The following is a 20,043-nucleotide window of genomic DNA, read 5'->3' as shown; positions in this document are numbered from 1 at the left end:
GCAGGTCTGGTGGGTGCTTCCTGGCAGATTCAACACCGAATCCATGGCTCCCAACCCATAAATCACCCTGGCACCGCTGCAGCGTGTGCCCCTGCGTGGTTTATCTGTACAAGGGGGTGTCCCTAAACCCGAGGCTGGTGGGTTCGGCATGGAGGGTCCCCATGGATTTGGGGGAAAGGCTGGTCTCGGCATGGCCCCACCACATACCCCGCTGCTCCGCGGCCTGGGGAGAGCCAGGGGGACGTGATTGCTGCTGGTAATGGAGCCGGTAGAGTTCAGACCTGGCCGGGGCCGGGGGCTGGAGACGGAACGAATCCGCCTTTTACCTCCCGGCCCTTCCCGGCGCTCCCGAGCAGCGCCTTTGTTTTAAACAAAGCTTTTTTTCGGGGGAGCCAGCGCAGGCAAGGACGTTCCCCTCGCCGCCGAGAGAGTCCCGCCGGCTTCCCTGGCCTGCGGCGGCCATGCGCCACTCGCCTGCGTGGCAGCACCCACTCGTGGCTGTGGGTCACGAGGGGAAGGGGTTTGGGGTGTGGGGGGGAGTGTCTGGCTGGGGGATCCCGTCGGGCCCCGGCTCGGTGAGGTTTTACACCACGCATGGCCCTTGGGGGTCTGCCCGCCCCCCGTGTGCCCACCCCACTCGTCCCGGGTGGATCATGAGAAACGCCATGGTCGTTGCCGAGGTCGCCACGGGCGGTGGGGTGGGGGTTCGTCTTAACGGGGGGGGTTGAATCGGGAAAGGAAGTGGCCACGGGCTCCCGCACCCCGCGGGGCGCGGGGGGGGGGGGTGTCGTGTGTGGGACCGGGGTCCTTCCATGTCCATGCGTGGCTGTGCGGGCAGCGGGAGCTCGGGCAGCCCCGAGGGTTCCCCCCCTTTTCGCCCCGGCCAGCCGGTACGGCGGGCGCGGGGCTGAATCGCCGCCGCTCCCGAGGGCTCCGGTTCAGCGCCCACCGGGAGCGGGGTCCCCACGGCCGCGCCCCCCCCAACGCCCCACGCTCCCGGCCGCTCACCTGCCGCCGCCCCGTCCCCTCCCGTCCCGGGGGACTGTCCGCGCCCCCGGAGCCCCCCCTCTGCGGCTGGGGCAGGGGAGGGGGCGAGGAGAGCCCCTGCCCGCCCGCCCGCCTGTCTGTCTGTCCGTCGGGCTGTCTGTCGGGCTGTCCCGCCACCCTCCTCGCACCGGCCCGGCCCTCGCTGCCTGCCCTGTCCTCGCTCCTTCCCATCCCGCCCCTCCCCGCTTGGGTGGGGGGTCGTGGGGGGGGGGGGCAGGCTGGCACCCCCCGCCGCCCCCCCCCCGCGCTGGCCCCGCTGCGGGGCGGCGAGAGGAGCCGCTCCGCCGCACCTCGCCCCGTTCTCCCCCCTCCCCGGACCCCCCCTCCCCTCCCCGGGGGGGAACCGGGCGGCGGCGGCGGCGGCTCTGTACGTCGGGAGGAGAAGAGGCGAGAGGGCTCCGACCGGCAAATGGGAGCCGCAGTCCCGGCTCCGGTGTGCGGGACAGCTGCCTGCCCGGGACCCCCCCACCGCGCACCCACCGCCGCGGCCCCGCGCCCGTCCCGCATGGAGCTGAGAGCAGGTAGGAGACCCCGCACCGGCCACGCACTCGCCCCGCACCGGCCCCTAACAAAAGCGGTGCGGGAGCCAGAGCCGGGGGGGCTCGGGCAAGGAGAAAGCCGGGGGTCCCCCCCTTGCCCCCGGCCCGGCCCGCGGCACCCCCGGGACTCCCCTTCCCTCCCCACACCGCCGCGGGGGACTCGGCTCCAGCCTCCCCACCTCTGCCCCGCGCCGGGACCCCCGGGCTGTGGGGTGGGATGGCGTGGGGTGGGGGGGAAGCTTGGGGGAGCGGGAGGGAATGAATGGAGCCCGCTCCTGTGTGCAGTTGCATCAAATACATTCTTGAAAGCAACCTGGTTCTGCTTAACACTTGAAATGGGGGGGGGGGGGGGAAGGGAAAAAGGAAAAAAAAAAAGAAAAAAAGGAAAAAGAGAGAGAGGAAAAGAAAAAAAAGCCAAGGAGGGAGGCAGCAGCTTGGAGAGGGTGTACGCGAGCTCGCGTTTTTTTATTCTTGCATTCCTGGACACCAATCAAAAGAGCAAATCAAGGGAGGTGGAAGGGGGAAAGGAGGCGAGCGAGGCAGCCGGAGCGTGGTGCGAGCCGTGCACACACTCGCACACCAAAAACCCACCCAACCCGGACAGCTTTTTTTTTTTTTTTTTCCCCCCCCCTTTTTCTTTTTTTCCACCTAACACCCAAGCAAACACAAACCAAAACAAATAGGGCGGGAAAAGAAAAAAAACCCAACCAAAGAGAGGGAAAAAAAAAAAAAACCAACCCCAAACCAAACCCCGAGCGAGCGCGAGCGAGCGAGCCAGGGCAGAGGCGAGCAGGCGGGCTCGGCCGGCCGCTCGGGGCGCGGAGCAAGAGCCAAGCCCCTCCGTTTTGGGCTCCTCTCGCCCTCCCCTCTGCACCTTCCGTGCCCCCCCAAACCCCACCCTGCACCCCGACTATGCTAAATGTTGCTGGGGAGCTCTCAGGTAAGACCGAGCCGCTGGGTGCTGCCGGCCGGGGCCGGGGCGGGGGGCTGCCTGCGCTCTGCCTGCGCTCTGCCTGCCATGGTTTTTCCTTTCCGAGCCGCTGCTGATTTTAATTTGATGTGATTAAAACGTCTGTCTGGCTTTGGGATTGATTTAAGACTTTCCCCTCTCTGGATTTGGTTTGTTTTTTTGTTGTTTTTTTTTTGTGTGTGTGTGTGTGTGTGTGTTTTTTTTTTCCCCTTTCTCTCGTTCCCTCTTTTCCATGCATGTTTGTGATTACCAGGGAGGGAACCGCCGCTGAGCACGGAGAATTAAACCCCGGCACTGACAGAGGGGAGGAAAATGAAAGTCGCTGGGATTTGGGGGGTAGGAAGAGTTATTTTTCCTGCCCGGGGCTGGATTTCGGGGCTCGCCTCGGAACGCCTTTGCCGAAGCGGGCGAGATTCCTCCGGCAGACGGCAGCGGGATTTTTGGGGTGCCGGGGAAACGGTGCTTTCTGGAGGAGACCGTCCCCAGGGCTGCGGCCACGGCTGCGGGACGGCTTTGTTCCCCCGGCCCGAGTGGCCGCCTCGGGGGTCCTGGGAGAGCCGGGGCGGTTGGGGGGCTGGCCAGCCCCACGGCACACCGGGATCAGGGGCTCCTCGCCCGGAAAGGACGGGGAAAATGCTGGAAAACACCCTTAAAAGGTCAAACTGTGGGTGCCACGAGGCTCCCCGGGCTCCCACCCGGTGGGACCGGGGCCGCGGCAGCACGAGGCCGGCGCCTCCAGCTCCCGCGGTGCCAGCGTGACGCAGGACGGGCAAAGCAGGGCGAGCGCCGGGGAACCGGAAAAGCGAGGCCGGGATCCCAAGTGGCTCCATCGCCCTCCCTCGCCCCTTCCTCTCCCCCTTCCCGCCCGCCGCTGGGGCCGGTGGATGTGGCCGGCGAGCCGCTGGCACGACCGGACCTGGGGCCTGCGGTCAGCCAGCGGCCGGCACCGGGCCGGGCAGGGAAGGGGACGCCAAGCCCGGCACAGCGTGAGGAGCCGCAGGGCGAGCGCTTGGCTGCCCCGGCCCCACTCCCCGTTTTGGGGTATCCCCGGCCGGCGTCAGCTCAGCTTTCCGGCCCCGGCGGGGCTCGGGGACGCGCGGCAGCGCCGGTGTCCCCGTGCCTATTTAGCAGGCGGCGCGAGGGCACGGTGGCGGCGCACATCTGGGCTGCATTAGGCGCAGCCCGCGAGCAGCCTCCGAAGGGAAATGCGGAGGGCTCTGCTTACAGGGCCGGGCTGGGGGGAGATTTATGCCGCGCTAAGTGGCATGGAGCTCCATAAATCACCCCCCCGGCCCCGCTCCTACCTGCCGGCCCCTGTGCCACGCGGGCCGGCACCCCGCTGCCCGGCACAGGGTACCCGTGGTCCCTCGCCCGCCTGCCGAGCACCAGCGCCCGGCAGACGCGCCGGGATGCGCTCGCCGCCACGCAGATGGGACATCTGGGCGGCAGCCGGCCTGGCTTGTGCCGGCGAGCCGCCGGCCCGGCAGTACCGTGGCCCCGGGTGGCGCGTGGCTGGTGGGTGACGGAGGTGTCTTGGGCTTGGCCAGGGTGCTGGGGGACATGGGGCCTGCTGAGGCGTCCGGGCATGGCCGTGCTGAGCGGGCACGGCCGCGCAGACCCGCCGGTCCCACGCTGAGCCGGTGCCGGTGACACGGTGGTGGCTGCTGGCCGGGCGATGCCAGCGACGGTGGCGGGTCTGGAGGTGCCAGGGAACGGAGAGGGCTGTGCCGTCCAGGGCTCCGCGGTGCCACGTGGGCTGGCACCGGGGTCCGGGGGGCTGCACGGCTCCGCGACCCGCGCCGGGACGGGGGGGAAGGCAGCCGGGGTGCCCCGCACGGCTCATGGGTGCCGGCTGGCACCGGCAGAGGTGGGGGCCGTGCCTGTGCCGGGCCGGCTGTGCGTGCGGGGCGGTGGGGTCTGGTTGGGATTAGGGGCCCGCGCCCCCCTCGCCGGCGGGGGTGTTTCCATCGTGCCGTTGGCTGGAGCCGGATGGGAAATCCAGGCCCAGCTAATTACGGCCTCGCTGGAGTCTCCCGTGTGCGGCCGCATTTATAAACACACGGAGGAGACAGGATGTAAACACTCAGCGCCGCGAGCGCAGGCATGGCCGGGGCGGCGGGACGCGGGGCCGCGCTCCCCCCGCACACCCAGCCGCTCCCCGGCCCCGCACGCACCCGGCATGGCGGGAGCCGCGCGGGGACGAGGGGCTCGGTGGGGGCCCGGTGGGCACCGGGAGCTGCAGGCAGGAGCTGCAGGCAGGAGCTGCAGGCAGGGCTGATGGGTTTTGGTGGCTCCTGGAAAGCTGGGAGAGGGGTCGGAGGGAGGTGTGGGCTGGGAGCAGGCAGGTGGTATCCCATGGGATGGGATGGGATGGGATGGGATGGGATGGGATGGGACGGGGACCCCAGTGCAGTGGCCGTGGACACTTCCAGGGAGCAAGGACACACGTGTCCTTCCCATCAGCTCTCGGGGACCGCCGGGATCGCGGATGTCGGGGCGCAGGGCACATGCGGAGCGTGAGCATCCTCGCGTCTCCGCTGCGCCGGCTCCACCACGCTGCTGCTGCGCCTGCCCCACGCCACGGCGTCACCTCCCCAGCCGCGGCGGGGTTAAACGCCAGCAGCCTGGGGACACAGAGGTGCCTGTCCCGTGTCCTTGAGCATCACCCGCTCCCAGACCCGCCGAGCGGAGCGGCGGGCAGAGGCTGGCTGCCGCCTCGGGCTGCGACATCGCCCCGTGACGGCGTGCGGGGAAGGGTTAAGCGCCGCGGGTCGGGGTTGCAGGCAGCTCTAGCGGGGAAGGTGGCCGCTGCCTGTTGCCTGCTCCCTGCCTTGCCCGCGGGCAGGGCTGCTTTGTCCTCAGCCCTGCGCCGCGTTCACGCCTGGCCACCGCGGGACCTCCCGGGCTGGGCTCTCCCACGAGCGCCGGGGATGGGGCCGCTGGGCGGGAGGGGGCTCTGCTCGCCGCTGGACACCGGCCCATCAGATACGGCGGCTCCCGCCGAGGTGTCGGGGGCCGCGGGGCCGGCTCGGCTCCACGCGCCGCCCGGGGGCTCCGCTGCGAGGGTCCCCCCTTCCCGGCTGCCGCCCCCGCCCCGGGCGCTGCTTTGCACGAGGATTTCGGGAAAGCGGCTCCGGGTGGCTTGCGGTCGCTCCTGACCCCGGCGCCTCTGCCCACAGCATGCCCGGGGAACAGCTCACCCGGCACCGCGGCTGCGCTCCCGCCTCGGCCGCTCGCCGGGAGGTCTGGCCAGCGCCGGCCGCCCGCGCTGCTGGGGCGGTGGGCGGCTCGCGGGAGGGCAGGGGTCCCGCCGGCATGCCCCTGGCTCCGTGCGCATCCCGCCAAAGGCGGGTGAGCGACATCCCCGCCGCCACGCGCGCGAGGGTTGCCCGTGGCACCGCCAGCGCGCCCCGCCGCCCGCCGCAGCCCAGCGCTGCCTGGGGGGGGTGCTCGGTCCCGTGCCCCCCCGGCAGCCCCGGCTCCCCAGCTGCCCCCGGGGACCGAGTGGGTGACCCTGGGCAGCCGCGCCGTGAGCCGCTTACGTGGGCTGGGAGCATCCTGGCCAGGCTCCAGGGCCGGTTTTGAAACCCTCGGGCTCTTCCTCTCCGACGTCACCGGGATCCAGCTGCGCCGGCCCCGCGCCTCCCTCCTCCCCGCCGGGCCGCCGCCGCCGCCATTGTCTGTGCCGGTGCCCAGATATTTTCCGCCCGGCTCCGAGCTGCTGTGAGCGGGGTGGGCGAGGGAGAGCGGCTGTTCCGTGGGGCACCCGGCGCGGCTGGGCCACCGCCGGGCCACGGCCACCACCGCTGCCCTGCCACCGGTGTTGCTGTGCCATGGCCACTGCTGTGCCACGGCCGGCATTGTGCCGCCGCCACGGCCGCGCATCCTGCCATCTCCTGTTCCCACCTCCACCTCCGCCAGGCACCTCTCCATCTCCTTCCTCCCTCATCCTCATCCTCGTGCTCCTCCACCCCGTGCCCCGGCCACCTGCCCGGGAGCTGCCGGCAGCTCCATGACCATCCCTTCCCTGCCAGCCCGGCCCCCCCGCGCCCCCAGCCCGGCTCCTCCGGCTGTGTTTGGTTTGGCCGCAGCAGGGCCAGCGCTGGTGTAAATCCAGCGCTGGAAACTCGAGCCGGCGGCGGGCGAGGGTCCGGCCAGCCCGGCGGTGCCGAGCTTGGCCAAAGCAAACCCCCGGGGGCGGGTGAGTCACCGCGGCGTGGCCGCCCCGACGCCCGTCTCACGCACGCTTGCGTGCGCGAGGCGGGACAGCGGCACGCTCCGCGCGCCGGGACGCACCGGCACGCCGGGGCCCGGCCACGGGCAAGCGGCTGCACGCACCCACCGCGGGGCACGGCTGCGTGTCGGGGCGCCCGCGCCAGCCCGCGGCGGGGCCGAGATAAGCCCACGGTGTGCGTGCGCTGGCGCGCGCCGCGCATCACGCACAGGCGCGCTCTGTCATACACCTTCGCGGTCCGTCATGCCTGCGTGTGGCATCGCGTGGCTTGTTGCACACTTACATGGCGTGTCGTGCACGCGCGGCGCGCCGCACGCCGTCACGGTGCATCGCGTGCGCGGTGTGTCGCACACCTGCGTGGTCCGTGGCACTCCCGCACGGCCGACGGCACAGCTGTGCGGTGTACCACGTACCCGCGCCGTGTGTCACCCACGCGCGGCGCGTATCGCGCGCCTGCGCGGTGTCGCGCGCAAGCTCCAGCACACGCACGCGTGCCGTTTCACGTGCCCGCGTGATGCACAGCACAACCGCACCGTGTGCTGCACGCCCGCGGGGCGTACCGCAGGCGTGCGCAGCGTGTTGCACGCGTGTTGCACACCCGCGGGGGAGCTGCACACCCACAGGCAGCTGGGAGCCGGGCATCCCCCCGCGGCGGGGGCTGGCGGGCGCAGCCGGGTACCCGCCGCGGCGGGGCCAGAGCCGGGGTGTCCCCGAGGACCCTCGTGCGTCACCGGCGCTTGGCTGCTCCCGGGTTTCCAAACCTCCCGGCGGCTCGTGACGGGGAGCGGTGACGTGTGAGGGCACCGCGGGGCTCCCGCCGGCCTCGGCTCCCCGGGGGGCCGCCGCGGAGGCTGACCACGTCAGGAGCCGTGCAGGCAGTGGGTCATCCCCGCGGAGGAGTTGCCGGGAAGCCTGGCTCCGGCGTGCCGAGAGGTGCCAGTTGGCTGGGAGCATCCTGGCCGCGGGCCGCGACCTTTGCACAACCGCCGGTTAACGAGGCTGGAGCTCGTAAGGCCGCCGTGACGTCAGGGGCGATGATGGGGACCCGGCCGGCGGTTTCCGACAGCGTCGGCAAAGGTCACCCCACGCCCCGGCCCCCCCTCGGGGTCCCTGTCCCGGCCCCCCCCCCGTTCCCCAAGGCCCCCCGGTGGGGGTGGCCGGGGGTCCCCGCCAGGGCAGGGGCTGCCGGCAACCCTGCGGGATGCCCAGCCCGCTCCGGCATTGATGGTGGGTGAGTCGCCGTGCCCAAATATAACCCGGCCGTGCCGTCCCGGCGGGAGCGCCGCGAGCCGCGCTCGCTCCAGACCATATAAAGGATTGTTGCTGAAGCCCGCAGGCGGGAGCGTGCGGAGGGGAGCCCGGGCTCAGCGGTGCCGGCGGGGTCAGCGCGGCAAGGCGGGGGTCCCCGGTGCACCGGCTGTGCCGGCGGCATCGCGCCGGGCGCCCAGCGCTGCCCTGGCCGTGCCAAGGCGTGAGCTGCCCCGTGCCGGGGAAGGCGCTGAGCTGCTCTGTTGCAGGTGTGGGTTCCCTCCGACCCCACTACACGTAACCCTCCCGTGCCTCAGTTTCCCCACTTGCAGGTGGGTCGTCCCACGGCGGGAGGTTGGCGGCGGCCGGGGGCGTCCCCGGCGGCTCGGCAGTGCCGTGCCTGAGCCGAAGGACAGAGCGGCCCGTGGCGCGGGGGGTGCTGCCCACCGCCCGGGGCAGGGTGTCCCTGTCACCCCCAGCCCAGGGGTGGGAGGTGGAGGTGCCCCCCAGCCCTTCTGCCCCTCCGCTGAGGCGCCGTGTCCCCCGCAGGAGACTCTTGGGGGATCTTCACCTTCCTGTGTGCCGCGCTCTGCAACCTGCCGGCGCTGCCCGCCCTGAACTGCACGGAGGAGCTGGGCGCCGGCCAGTCCATCCAGAAGACCTACGACCTGACCCGCTACCTGGAGCACCAGCTCCGCACCCTCGCCGGCACCTACGTGAGTAGGGGCTTACCCGCGCCCCACCCCTGCCTGTGCCCCCCCCGCCCTGCCCCACGGCACCGGCAGGTTGTCCTGTCCATCCTCCCCATGGCCATCTCCCCTGGGAGATGCGCCGGCTGGTCCGAGCTCCCCAGAGCGGGTACACCCCGCCAGGGTCCTCTGCCCACCCGCTCCCCAGCCCCACCAGTGGCCACCCGCCCGGGGCAGGGTGGCACAGGGCACACGTGGACCGGGCATGGCACGGGGCTGGGAGGGGGGCGATGTGGGGCAGTGCCAGGCGGATGACCCCTTGGGGAGGGGAAGGGAGACCCGTGCTGCCCCATCGCCACCAGCTGGGGACCCCCTGCCTACACACGGGCGCGGGCAGGGCAGCACCGGGGCGAGGGTGTGCGCGCCTGTGGGTGTGCGCCTGCACACGTGTGTGCACACATCTGGGAGTGCGTCTGCACATGTGTGTGCTCTGGGGTGGCTGCATGTACCTCTGTGTGTGTGCGTGCGCGCGCATACGTGTGCGCACATCAGTGTGGCTGCACGCGTGCATGCCTGCACACACGTGTGCATCGCCATGCCTGCACACACACGCATGGGTGTGCATCAGTGCTCACACACACACGCATGCCTGCACACACGTGTGCATGTGCGCACACAAGGCACGTCCTTGCCGGGGCACCCGTGACACGCGCGTGCCACCGCACGTCCCGCAATTCCGGGTGACGTGTTTGTACTCACGTGCCCTTGCCCGGCGCCGGCGCTGCCGGCGCTGCCCACCCTCCCCGGGAACTGTGGGTCTCCCCTGCCGTGCCCGGCTGCACCCGTGCCGGGGGCCACGGAAATGTCTCATCGACCGAAAGCAGGGGCCCGGGAGCCGCCCTGCGCCCGGAGGTGCAGGCAGGGGTGCAGGCAGCTGCCTTTCCCTGCCTGCCGGCAGCGCCGGCTCACATGGAGGTTCCCCGTCTCTGCCCTGACGTGCCCCCGGTGCTGCTGGCTCAGCCCTGATGGTGCCAGCACGTGGGGTGCCAAGCAGTGACAAGGGTGGCACCGCTGTGGGGCTGGGCTCGACCCCACCGACGGGTACCTCCAGGTCTGCTGCCCGGAGCTGTGGGCGCCGACGAGCGGCGATGGGGATGGGGACACGGAAGCTGGGGACGTGGGTGGGAGGGTGACGGAGAGACCCGGGCAGGGGGACATGGAGACTGGGGGTGTGGTGGGCAGGGGGGACCAGGGACAATGAGGGGGAAGGGGACGTGGTGGGCATGGCCAGCTGAGGGCACCGAGACCCGGGACGTGAGGAACGTGGAGACCTGGGACGTGGGGGGCATGTCCGCATGGAGGACATGGAGCGTGGGTAGCTGATGGGAAGGGGGCTGTGAGGGGCAAGGGGACACGGAGACCTGGGACGAGGAGGACGTGGGGACAGGGGACATGACGGTGAGCACGAGAACCTGGGACGGGGCAGGCAGGGACCCACCCCACCGTCAGTGTCCCCCGTGGCAGCCCCCGATGCCCGACAGCCACCCCCTCCCCTCCCTTGCAGCTGAACTACCTGGGTCCCCCCTTCAATGAGCCCGACTTCAACCCCCCGCGCCTGGCGCGCGCCGAGCGGGTGCCCAGCGCCACGGTGGACTTGGACCTGTGGCGGGGCTTGACCGACAACGCCCGCTTGGCCGCCAACTACCGCGCTTACAGCCGGCTGCTCTGCTACCTGCGGGCGCTGGACGGGCAGGCGGGCACCGCCGAGCTGCGCCATCGCCTCGGCCACTTCTGCTCCAGCCTGCAAGGTTTGGTGCTCAGCATCGCCGGCGTCATGTCCTCCTTGGGTTACCCGTTGCCCGCCGGCCCCGCCGGGCCCCCCGCGCCCCCCGGTACCCCCGTCGCCCCCAATGATTTCCTCAAGAAGATGGATGACTTCTGGCTGCTGAAGGAGCTGCAGACCTGGCTGTGGCGCTCGGCCAAGGACTTCAACCGTCTCAAGAAGAAGGTGCCGCCCGCCGTGGTCACGCTGCGCCTGGAGGCGAGGGGCTTCTGAGCTCCCCTCCCCGGCCCCGACAGCCCCCCCACCTCGCCGGGACCGGGATGGGGGTCCTCACCCTGATGGGCCACCACATGTCCCCACCGCCACCTCGCTGTGCCTTGCGGGATGGGGCTCCCGACCCCAAAGTGCCACCAAAGTCACCCCATGTCCCCTCTCCTCCACCACACCGTGCCTTGAGAAATGGGGCTCCTGGCCCCAAAGTGCACCACAGCCACCCCACAATCCTCATCATCACCTCGCTGTGCCTTGAGAAATGGGGCTCCTGACCCCAAAGTGCCACCACAGCCACCCCACAGCCCCACCATCATCACAGTGCCTTAAGGGACAGGGCTCCTGACCCCAAAGTGCCACCACGGCCACCTCACATCCCCTCTGTCACCACGCTGTGCCTTAAGGGACGGGGGCTCCTGACCCCGAGTGCCACCAAAGCCACCCGTGTCCCCCCTCCATCACCAGTGCGCCTTGAAAGATGGGGCTCCTGACCCCAAAGTGCCACCAAAGCCCCCCCATGCCCCCACCGTCTTGAGGCAGGGGGTGATGCCACCGTGGTGTCCCCACCGCCATGCTGTGCCCACCCCCCCAGGGTGCCCAGTGTCCTGGGGACTGTCCCCACACCCGTGGGGCGGGGGGAGGGCAGCAGGCTCTTCCCCCTGCCCTGCAGCAGCAATAAGCCCCACCCCCAAGGGCTCCAGAGTGGGTGCAAGCCCCGCCCATCCCTAAAAGGACCAATCCCCCAAAGCATAGGAATAAGCCCCGCCCCACCCAGCAGCAAGCCCCGCCCCAGGAGCGATAGGCTCCACCCCTCCCCGGATGGCAATAAGCCCTGCTCACCAGCCTGTGTAGCAAACCCCGCCTCCTTCCTACCACAGGCCCCGCCCCCGTTGCCAAAACCCCGCCTCTCCCATGGTTGCCTAGCAACCCAGTGGGCCCCCGGGAGGGTGGGGCTCGGGGCTGTGGTGGGCGGGGCTGGAGGCGGGGCCCCAGGGCCGCTGTCCTGGTGCGTCTATGAGTGTTTATTTATTGGAGATGTTATTTATTGGGGTATTTATTGCAGAAGATCTATCTTGTATGAACGAATAAAAGCCTTTCTCCAGCACCCCTGCCCCGCCCGTGCCACACGGCGGGGGGCCCAAGGAGCCAGCGGTGCCATCAGTAGGGGCCAGGGTGAACAGGTAACTGCCCCAGGCTCTGAGCTCAGTGGGGTGGTCGGGCTGTTCCCCTGCTGTGTGGGGAGTGGTAGGGTGGGGAGCCAGGACCCCCCAGGCCTGAGTGACCCCATTTTATGCCCCCCCCCCCTCCATCCCCGGGCACTACTTGGGGGTGACCACCAGGGTGTAGAAGGTTCCGGGCTGGGGCAGGAAGCCCACAGCACGGACGGCCCGCTGCGAGGGGGTGTTGTGGGGCAGCACCCCGCAGTAGATGGGGAAGCCGCGGGCGTGCAGCTCCCGGCCCAGGGCACCCAGCGTCACCCCGCTGAGGCCCTGCCCGCGCCAGGCGGGCAGCGTGTAGCCGTGGCTCAGGCAGCCCAGGGGGTCCAGCAGGCTCCAGGAGACGGGGCGCCCACGGGGTCCCAGCAGGCAGGCGCTGGGCAGCGCCTGCACCAGCCCCAGCAGGAACCGCTGGCTGCGGGCGTTGCCCCCGAAGCCCCACGTGGCGTTGAGCAGTGGGACGTGGGACGGGGACACGGGTGCCAGGCGCAGCCCCGGTGGCACCCTGCAATGGGGCAGAGCGGAGAGATGGGGTGGGGGGGGACAGGGGAACCTGCACCCCTCTCCCAGCAGGGATGGTACAGGGGAGCTGCTGCACCCTGGGGTGGGATTGGGGTCCCGCCGTGCCACCCGGCGATGTGATTGGGAACCCCCACGTCACCCACGGATGTGCTCAGGGACCCTCGTGCCACCCAGGGATGTGCTCAGGGACTCACTGTGCCACCCAGGTATGTGCTCGGGGACCCCCATGTCACCCAGGGATGCGCTGTGGGACCCACTGTGCCACCCAGGGATGTGACCGGGACCCCCGATGCCACCGTGTCCCTGGGTGCCCCCGCACTCACTGCACACGGGGCTGGGGCGGCCGGGGGCTCAGCAGCGCCTGGTACCGGTACGTCTCCAGCCGCAGCCCCTTGGCATCAGCCGCCTCGCGCACGGCCTCGTACATCCCCTCCTGCATCCCTGGGGCAGCGCCGTCAGCCCGGGCAGGGCCACGGTGGGCAGGGGCGTGCCCGGGTCCCGTTCCCCCCCCGCCCCGTGCCAGGCTTACCATGCATCTGGAAGGCCCGGGTCCAGCCCACCGCCTCGGTGCCCCCCAGCAGCGCCCGCCAGGCACCCTCGTCCCGGTAATACACCGTCAGCTGGTTGGTGTAGAAGTCCCCGGGGTCCCCGTGCTCCTGAGGGGAGCGGGGGTCTGAGCGGGGACAGGTGGCATGGACCCCCCCCGGCCCCACGGTGTGTGGGGTGCTGGCAGGGTGGTGGGCAGCCAGAGCAGCACCTCTGGGCGCAGGCGGGACAGGACGACGCCGAAATGGGGCCAGGAGTCCACCAGCACCTCGTGGGCGGCGGGGTTCCCACGGGCCACCGTCATCACGGCTCCCAGGACCTGCAGGACAGGGTCAGCGCTGGGGGGGTGGCACGGGGGGCTCTGATGGGCAGTGGGGCCATGACGGGTCCCACTGTCCCCCCATGGTGCCTGGGTGCACCCCAAGTGTTGCCAGCCTCCATCGGTGGGGGTGGCCAGGACACCATGTGGGGACCACTCCGGGGTCCCCGTAACCAGAAGGGCAGAGGGGAGGAAGTGGGGTCCCCAGAGCCCCCATGACTGGCAGGATGGAGGAGAGGGCATGGGGGTCCCTCGGGTCCCCGTCACCAGTAGCACAGGGTAGGGAGGTCACAGGGGACCCTGGAGGCCCTGTCACCCAGCATGGAGGGGGGAGGGAGGGGGCTGGGGTCCCATCCCAGGCAGGGTGGAGGGCAAGCAGAGGGGTCCCCCAGGTCCCCATCACCGGCAGGGTGGCAGGCAGGCTCCTCCGCAGAGCCTCCTCCAGGCGCTGCAGCTGGCCTGGGCACGTCAGGATCAGCATGGCCGTGGGGCAGGCGGTGACACCGAGGATCCCGGGGCTCCGGGGTGTTGGCGGCTGTGGGGCAGGGTGTCCTGGCTGAGCACTCGTCCCCAGGCGGCTGCGGGGCAGGTAGGGCTGGCCCCACGCCCGGTGCCCGGTGGGATGGACCCTGCCCCCTGCCCCCATATGGGGCCACCCCCCGGGCAGGGGACACTCACCAGACCGTGACGGCTGGTAGTAGCCCTGGGACCCATCGGTGTTACTGCCTGCCCCACAGAAGCAAGGACCTGCTGGTGTCACCGCCTGCCCCACGGTCTCCACTCACCCATCCCACGGCCTTCCCCGGGACCCACAGCCACAGGACTGCTGCGGGGTGAGTGCTGGAGGGGCTGGGGACCACCTGGGGCCGGTCCCTGCTGGTGTCTGCTGGGGATGGGGACAGGGATGGGGTCCCCGCCTGGGGGTCCTGTCCCTCTGTTATTGTAGGGTCTCTTGGCAGGACCATGCTGATCCTGACGTGCCCGGCCCAGCTGCAGCGCCTGGAGGGGGCCCTGCGGAGGAGCCTGCCCCTCGCCCTGCCGGTGACGGGGACCCCGCTGGCACCCCTGCCCCTCGCCATGACGGGGACCCCACTGTCACCCCTGCCCCTTGCTGTGACAGGGACCCCAGTGTCGCCCCCGTCTGCTGACCCCGGTGGTGGGGACCCCAGAGTCACCTCCCCACTCTCACCCACCAGGGACAGGCAGCCCAGTGTCACCCTGTGTCCCCCCCTCTCCTGCCCCCCGGGTGTCCCAAGTCCAGGACAGGTTGCTCCTGGGCATCACCCAGTCCCAGGGCTGGCTCCAAGCCCACCAATCCCAGCCCAGTTGTACTCTGCTCCAGCCAATCCCAGCCCAGATTGGTTCTGAGCCAGCCAATCCCCTTCCAGGCCCACACAAGCCAGCCAATCCCCTCCCAGACTCCCTGATACACAAGCCGACCAATCCCAACCCAGGCAGGGTAAAATGCAGCCAATCCCAGGCTTCCTGCCTGCCCCTCCCCACCCACCAGCCACGCCCACTCCCCAGCCCCACCCACTTGTGGGCAGCCTGGCTTTAGGCACCGCCCTCTCTGCCTTCACCCCACCGAGCCCTATGGGGAGAGGGTGCCTTATATGGTGAGGGCAGGGCGCTGTGGGGTGCACCCGGGCTGTGCTGGCTCCGGGCACCCCAAATCTGCCCCCGCGCCCGCCCCCAGCGCTGACCCCTTGGCCCCACAGGTCCACGGGGCCGTGCTGAACATAAACCGGGGGAACCCGGGGGAGTTCGAGGTTGTGGTGGACTCGTGGCCCGACTTCGGCGCCATGCTGGCGCGGCGCAGCGGAGAGGTGGCCGGCGGGGGTGTGGGGGCATGATAGGGGGGCACGGTGCCCTGGCACATGCCGGGTGGGCTCAGGGCACCCATGGGCGTCCCACAGATGCCGGTGGATGACTGCTACAGGAACACGCATGCGGCTTTCTACCGGGACGTGGGTGCCTACCGGGCGCTGCTGGAGACCCCCGGTTGCCTGCGCTGGGACACCACCTTCTACATCTTCGGTGGCCCGGGGACTTCAGGGGCGGGTCCTGGGGGCATCAGGAGTCACTGGGCAGCACTGGGGAGCACTGGGAGCACGGGACACTGGGGAGAGCTGTTGGTGATAAGGGAGTAAGGAACTGGAGGCACTGGGAGGTGCTGGTGGAAGGATTTTGGGGTGCCGGGGGGCACTGGGGAGCACTAGGTGCACTGGGGGGGCACAGGGTGGTAGGGGTTTGATGGGTGCTGTCACTGGGGAGCATTGGGGTTGGGCCTGGGGGTGCTGGGGGACACTGGGGCAGGAATTGGGGTGCCAGGCACACTGTGGGTGCAGGGATTGGGCTACTGGGGATTGAGAACGTGTTTATGGGGAGCCCTTGGGGACCCCGGGGGGGGCACAGTGTGCCGGAGTCAGAAAGAGAGGGGCCGGGGGGCAGGAATGGGGGTGCTCGTGGAGCGGGGGCCCCTGACAGCATCACCCCCAGGGCTGCAGGAGGGGGTGGCCACGGTGTCACAGGCCATCGCGGGGACCAAGGGTGTCGAGCTGGAGGTCTCCGAGTACTACACCTACCTGCACCCCGACCCCAGCACCCTTCCCGAGACGCGGTGAGCCCCCCCCCGTCCCCCTGCCCGGGCAGCCCCCTGCCAGCTCCCCGCTGATGGCCGACTCTCGCTGCAGGCTGGACCCCGGCCTGCGGGTGGGCTCGCTGAGCCCGGCGCACGTGGATCTGCTGAACGAGACGTGGACGTACGGGGGCAACGCGCGCAGCCGGCAGTACCTGGCGGAGCTGCTGCGGCGCTTCCCCAACCTCTGCCTGCAGGACGGGGCCGGGCAGCCCCTCTGCTGGACCCTGACCGACCCCTTCGGGACGGGGACCCACGGTTACACCCTGCCTGCCCACCGCCGGCGCGGCCACATGCGGGCAGTGCTGGCCCTCGCCGCTCGCCGTGCTCAGGCCCGCGGCTTTCCCGCTTTTGGGCACACGGCCACGGGCAACCGGCCCATGCAGCGGCTGCAGGAGGTGCTGGGCCACCAGCGACTGCCTGGGCTGTGCCGCTTCGTCCTGCACAACCCCGGCCTGGGCAGGGCCGGACCCTGAGTGTGTGTGTGTGTGTCCCCACGGTGACCCCTCCTCCGGGGCAGAGAAGTCCCCGCGCTGTGGGGCAAGGAAGAAAACCAAACCCAAACCAAAGAGCAGTGTGGACTCGTTGATGGCTGCTATAGGGTTGTGTCTCCCTCCAGCACCAGTTTTCTCACACCTGGCTCGTCACTGGCCGTTACAGCCGCGACCCGGTGGCGATGTCACCACCGTGGGACGCAGCTGCATCCCCGGGGAGTCACCACAGAGGGACTTGGGGCGCTGCCTCAAGCTATTTTGGGCTCCCCCAGGGAGGGCTGAACAGCCTCAGGCAAATCTGTGGCACCTGCCCTGTGCGTGTGTCCCCCCGGGACGGTGGCACCGCGGCTGGGGGTGCTGCAGGCAGGCAGAGCTTCCCGTGGAGGGGGGTAGGACACGCACACAGGCAGAGCACCGCGTGGGGTGGCGGCTGCACGGCGTGAGTCACGGCTCGTGGGGGTGACGGGGACCACCGGGATGGGGGTGACAACGGCCGGGCCGCGCCCCCCGCGTCGAGCCGCCAGCCCGGCCCGGCCCCGCCGCTTCCGCCCGGTTCCCGGCAGGGGCGGGGCGGGGGAGGGCCGCTTCCCGGCAGGAGCGGGGCCGGGATCGCCGCCGCCGCGCTCTCCCGTAGGGCCATGGAACAGCCCCGGCGCATCACCGACTCCTTCCCGCGGCGGAGGCGGCGGCGAGTGGGACGAGCCCTGGGCAAGGTCAAGGTCAAGGGCTGCCCCCCGCCCACCGAGGAGCCCCCGCTGGACCAAGCCCTCCTGGAGATGCTCCGGGGCTTCGACCTCGCCTGGGAGTACGGACCCTGCACCGGTGAGAGCCCCCGGTCCCCCGGCGCGCCCCCCCCGCCCCGTGCCCCGCTGACCCTGCCCCTCCCGCAGGTATCACCCGCCTGCAGCGCTGGGAGCGGGCGCAGGCGCTGGGGCTGAGCCCCCCGGGCCCGGTGCGCGATGCCCTCCTGCAGCACCGCGACAACCCCGACGTCACCTACAGGTGGGTCTGGGGGGGCGTACGGGCACCCCCACCCTCTCCCGGGGTGTCCCCCCCCCGCCGGCATCTCTCCCGCTCACCACCACAAAGCAGGGGGTGGGGAGCACCGGGCACCCACTGACCCCCTCCGCTCTGCCCCGCAGCCTCTGGCACGAGTACGCGCTCTGAGCCGCCGCGCCCCACGGAGGAGGAATGGGGTGGGGGGCCGTGCCCATCGCTCCCCAGGCCTGGCCGCAGCCGTGCCGCAGCCCGGGGGCACCGGGCGGATTAAAGGCTTGGTGTGAGTGAAGGAGGGGGGCTGCCGCGTGCTGTTTGGGGGGCACCCGGGGCGGGGGGCAAAGCCCCTGTGTAGGGCCCGTACCCTCCCCGGAGAGCGCCAGGTGGGTTGTCCAGTCACACAGAGTTTAATGACAGGGATCTGTGCGCCCCCCCATGCCCTCTGCCCCACAGATCCCCCTCGGTACAGAGCAGATGGCAATTCCTCTGCCCCACAGATCGCCTTGCCCTGGGGCAGACAGGTGTCCCTGTTGCCCAGAGCTCCCTTCCCTATGGGGGTGCCCCTGCCCCCTTGTAGGGGTGCTCCTGCCCCAGAGGGCCCCCCCGACACACACCACAAGCAGCACAGGGAGCCTGACCCACAGTGTGGGGGGGCTCAGCTGGCCCCATGGGGCGGCTCAGCTGTTGGTGTGGGGCCGGCGGGACACAGGATGGATGTCACCTTGCCGAGCTGCAGCAGGGAGCCAGAGATGGCAGTGGGGAGAAGGAGTCGGCACCCAGCCCAGGCGACACCCGGGCAGAGTCCCCAGGGGCACAGGGCAGGAGTCTCGGGAAGGATGGGTGCCCCTGGCCCCCATGGGGTAGCAGAGGGATGTACCGGGGTGCAGCACAGGCAGGTACAGAAAGGGTGAGGGGAGCTGGTGAGCCCAGGTCCAGATGCTGGTGCTGCTGGGACTCCCAGTAATGCTGGTGGAACTGGCCAAACTGGGAGAGGGAAGGCCTTTGGACTGTGAGCCCAGGTGTAGACACGGCGCTGGTACCTGAGAGGGCAACGCTGCTGGTTTGTCTTCCGTCTTCCGCATCTGGAAAAAATGAAAGAGAAGCCATGACGCCAGTCGCTGCCCATCCAGGTGCCTGCAAAGCTGGCATGGAGCGGGCAGTGCTGCCTGCCCCTTCCCTGACCAGGGCTGCCCGTACCCCAGGGTAACACCAAGGAGGGAGGGAGGGGGGTGGTGGCAGCCAGCAGCGCTGAGTTGGGGACGGAGGTGTCCCCAGGGCTGGCAGGGGCTCAGCTGGAGCATGCCATCGCCTGTTGGTCTGGGTGGGGGGTGTATTGGGACTGCGGGTGGGGGTCAGAGGGGGGTGGCGGGGCAGTCTAGGTGTCCCTGCGTGCACAAGTACATCCTCCGCTCGTGGTACTCCCGCCGAGGGGGCAGCAGGCTCTGCACCTGTGGCCCCTGGCCCACAAGGCACTGCCTCGTCCCACACAGAGGCCCTCGGCCTGACATGCCACAGCACCCCACGGGAGTCGGGATTTGTCTGGAACTGGGGGGCTGTGGGGGGCTCACCTCTGGACCATGGCGCTCCTGCCTGTCCCTGGCCTCCAGCGGTATCACAAAGTTGCAGGTGGAATTTCTCCTCCCCACATCTGTGGGGAAAAGGGAAGAGGGATGATTTCGCCACTCTCCTCTCCTACGCCTGGGCTGTGCCACCTTGGTGGGGACCAACGCAGCCCAGGGCTTGGGGGAAAAAGGGGTGGGTGGTTGCTAGCAAAGCCACCCCTTCCTAGGTAACCACACCAGGAATCCCATGGAATGGGGAGGTCACCTAGGTAGCAAAAACATCCAATTTGGGTATGGATGAAACAAAGCTGGGACCCATGGAGAAAAAAGTTATTAAGAGCAGGCTGTTTGGGTGGAGAAAGGATGGTGAAAGGGTAGCAAAAAGGGCCCAGGAATGGAAAAAACAGAGAATAAGGTACAAAATCAGGTCAGCACACAGGGGGGATCTTCTGATATTGGGGGCACAGATGCCTGCAGATTGGAGTGCCGTTGACCTGCAGAGCGAGGTTTGGCACGGTCTCCCCCCCAGGCCACCGGGACTCTGACAGGACCTTCCCCACCGCCCTGGAAGAGCGATAGAGCCATCATTCAACAGCAGTCCTGTAGGAGTCATAAGATTAAAAGCCCTAATTAGTAGCCTTGCTGTGTGCAGAATCATTTAATCATAAATTAATAATAGGATGTTTGTTAATTATTTAGGTTATTGATTACTTAATTTATTAGCTCTCTCTGTTGCTTAATCAATAAAATAAATCTGTTATATCCCAAGCCTGCAATCGAGCCGTGGAGCGCCGGATGTGGCAGTAACCCAGGCCACGTCCCGGGAAGGGGGCAGCCACTCTGCACTGATGATGCCCTCCTGGCCTGTCTGGCAGCAACTGTCACAAAATCTGCTGGGACACAGCATGCTGGAGGCCAGGACCCAGGTTCGTGGTGGGGAGAACGAGGGAGGTTTCCAGGTTGGGAGTG

General features: G+C 69.6%; 4 protein-coding genes across 4 annotated transcripts; 3 read left to right on the top strand and 1 right to left on the bottom strand.

Annotated features, from left to right (window-relative positions):
* Positions 1–1,457: 1,457 nt before the first annotated feature.
* On the top strand, positions 1,458–10,783 carry CLCF1 (cardiotrophin like cytokine factor 1; the record flags this gene model as incomplete). Its single annotated transcript, XM_082000598.1, has 3 exons — positions 1,458–2,526; positions 8,588–8,754; positions 10,292–10,783. Exons 1-3 carry the CDS (start codon positions 2,499–2,501, stop codon positions 10,781–10,783), a joined length of 687 nt encoding a protein of 228 aa, XP_081856724.1. The 5' UTR covers positions 1,458–2,498.
* A 1,316-nt stretch (positions 10,784–12,099) lies between these two features.
* Positions 12,100–13,865, bottom strand: LOC309405433 (glycine N-acyltransferase-like protein 3; the record flags this gene model as incomplete). The annotated part of the gene is made up of 5 exons (XM_082000203.1): positions 12,100–12,502; positions 12,843–12,960; positions 13,049–13,175; positions 13,277–13,384; positions 13,788–13,865. The coding sequence occupies 5 exons, from the start codon at positions 13,863–13,865 to the stop codon at positions 12,100–12,102; spliced, it is 834 nt and encodes a 277-aa protein (XP_081856329.1).
* A 482-nt stretch (positions 13,866–14,347) lies between these two features.
* On the top strand, positions 14,348–16,498 carry LOC309405737 (glycine N-acyltransferase-like protein 3; the record flags this gene model as incomplete). The annotated part of the gene is made up of 5 exons (XM_082000594.1): positions 14,348–14,425; positions 15,103–15,210; positions 15,301–15,421; positions 15,884–16,004; positions 16,078–16,498. The coding sequence occupies 5 exons, from the start codon at positions 14,348–14,350 to the stop codon at positions 16,496–16,498; spliced, it is 849 nt and encodes a 282-aa protein (XP_081856720.1).
* A 200-nt stretch (positions 16,499–16,698) lies between these two features.
* On the top strand, positions 16,699–17,646 carry POLD4 (DNA polymerase delta 4, accessory subunit; the record flags this gene model as incomplete). The annotated part of the gene is made up of 3 exons (XM_082000202.1): positions 16,699–16,709; positions 17,034–17,338; positions 17,407–17,646. The coding sequence occupies 3 exons, from the start codon at positions 16,699–16,701 to the stop codon at positions 17,634–17,636; spliced, it is 546 nt and encodes a 181-aa protein (XP_081856328.1). The 3' UTR covers positions 17,637–17,646.
* Positions 17,647–20,043: the final 2,397 nt, after the last annotated feature.

The sequence above is a fragment of the Phaethon aethereus genome (assembly GCF_964289735.1).
Source record: "Phaethon aethereus genome assembly, chromosome: 5".
NCBI classification, from domain to species: Eukaryota; Metazoa; Chordata; class Aves; order Phaethontiformes; family Phaethontidae; genus Phaethon; species Phaethon aethereus.
Note: the sequence above shows the minus strand (reverse complement) of the source record. Positions and strands in the feature narration are given on the sequence as shown.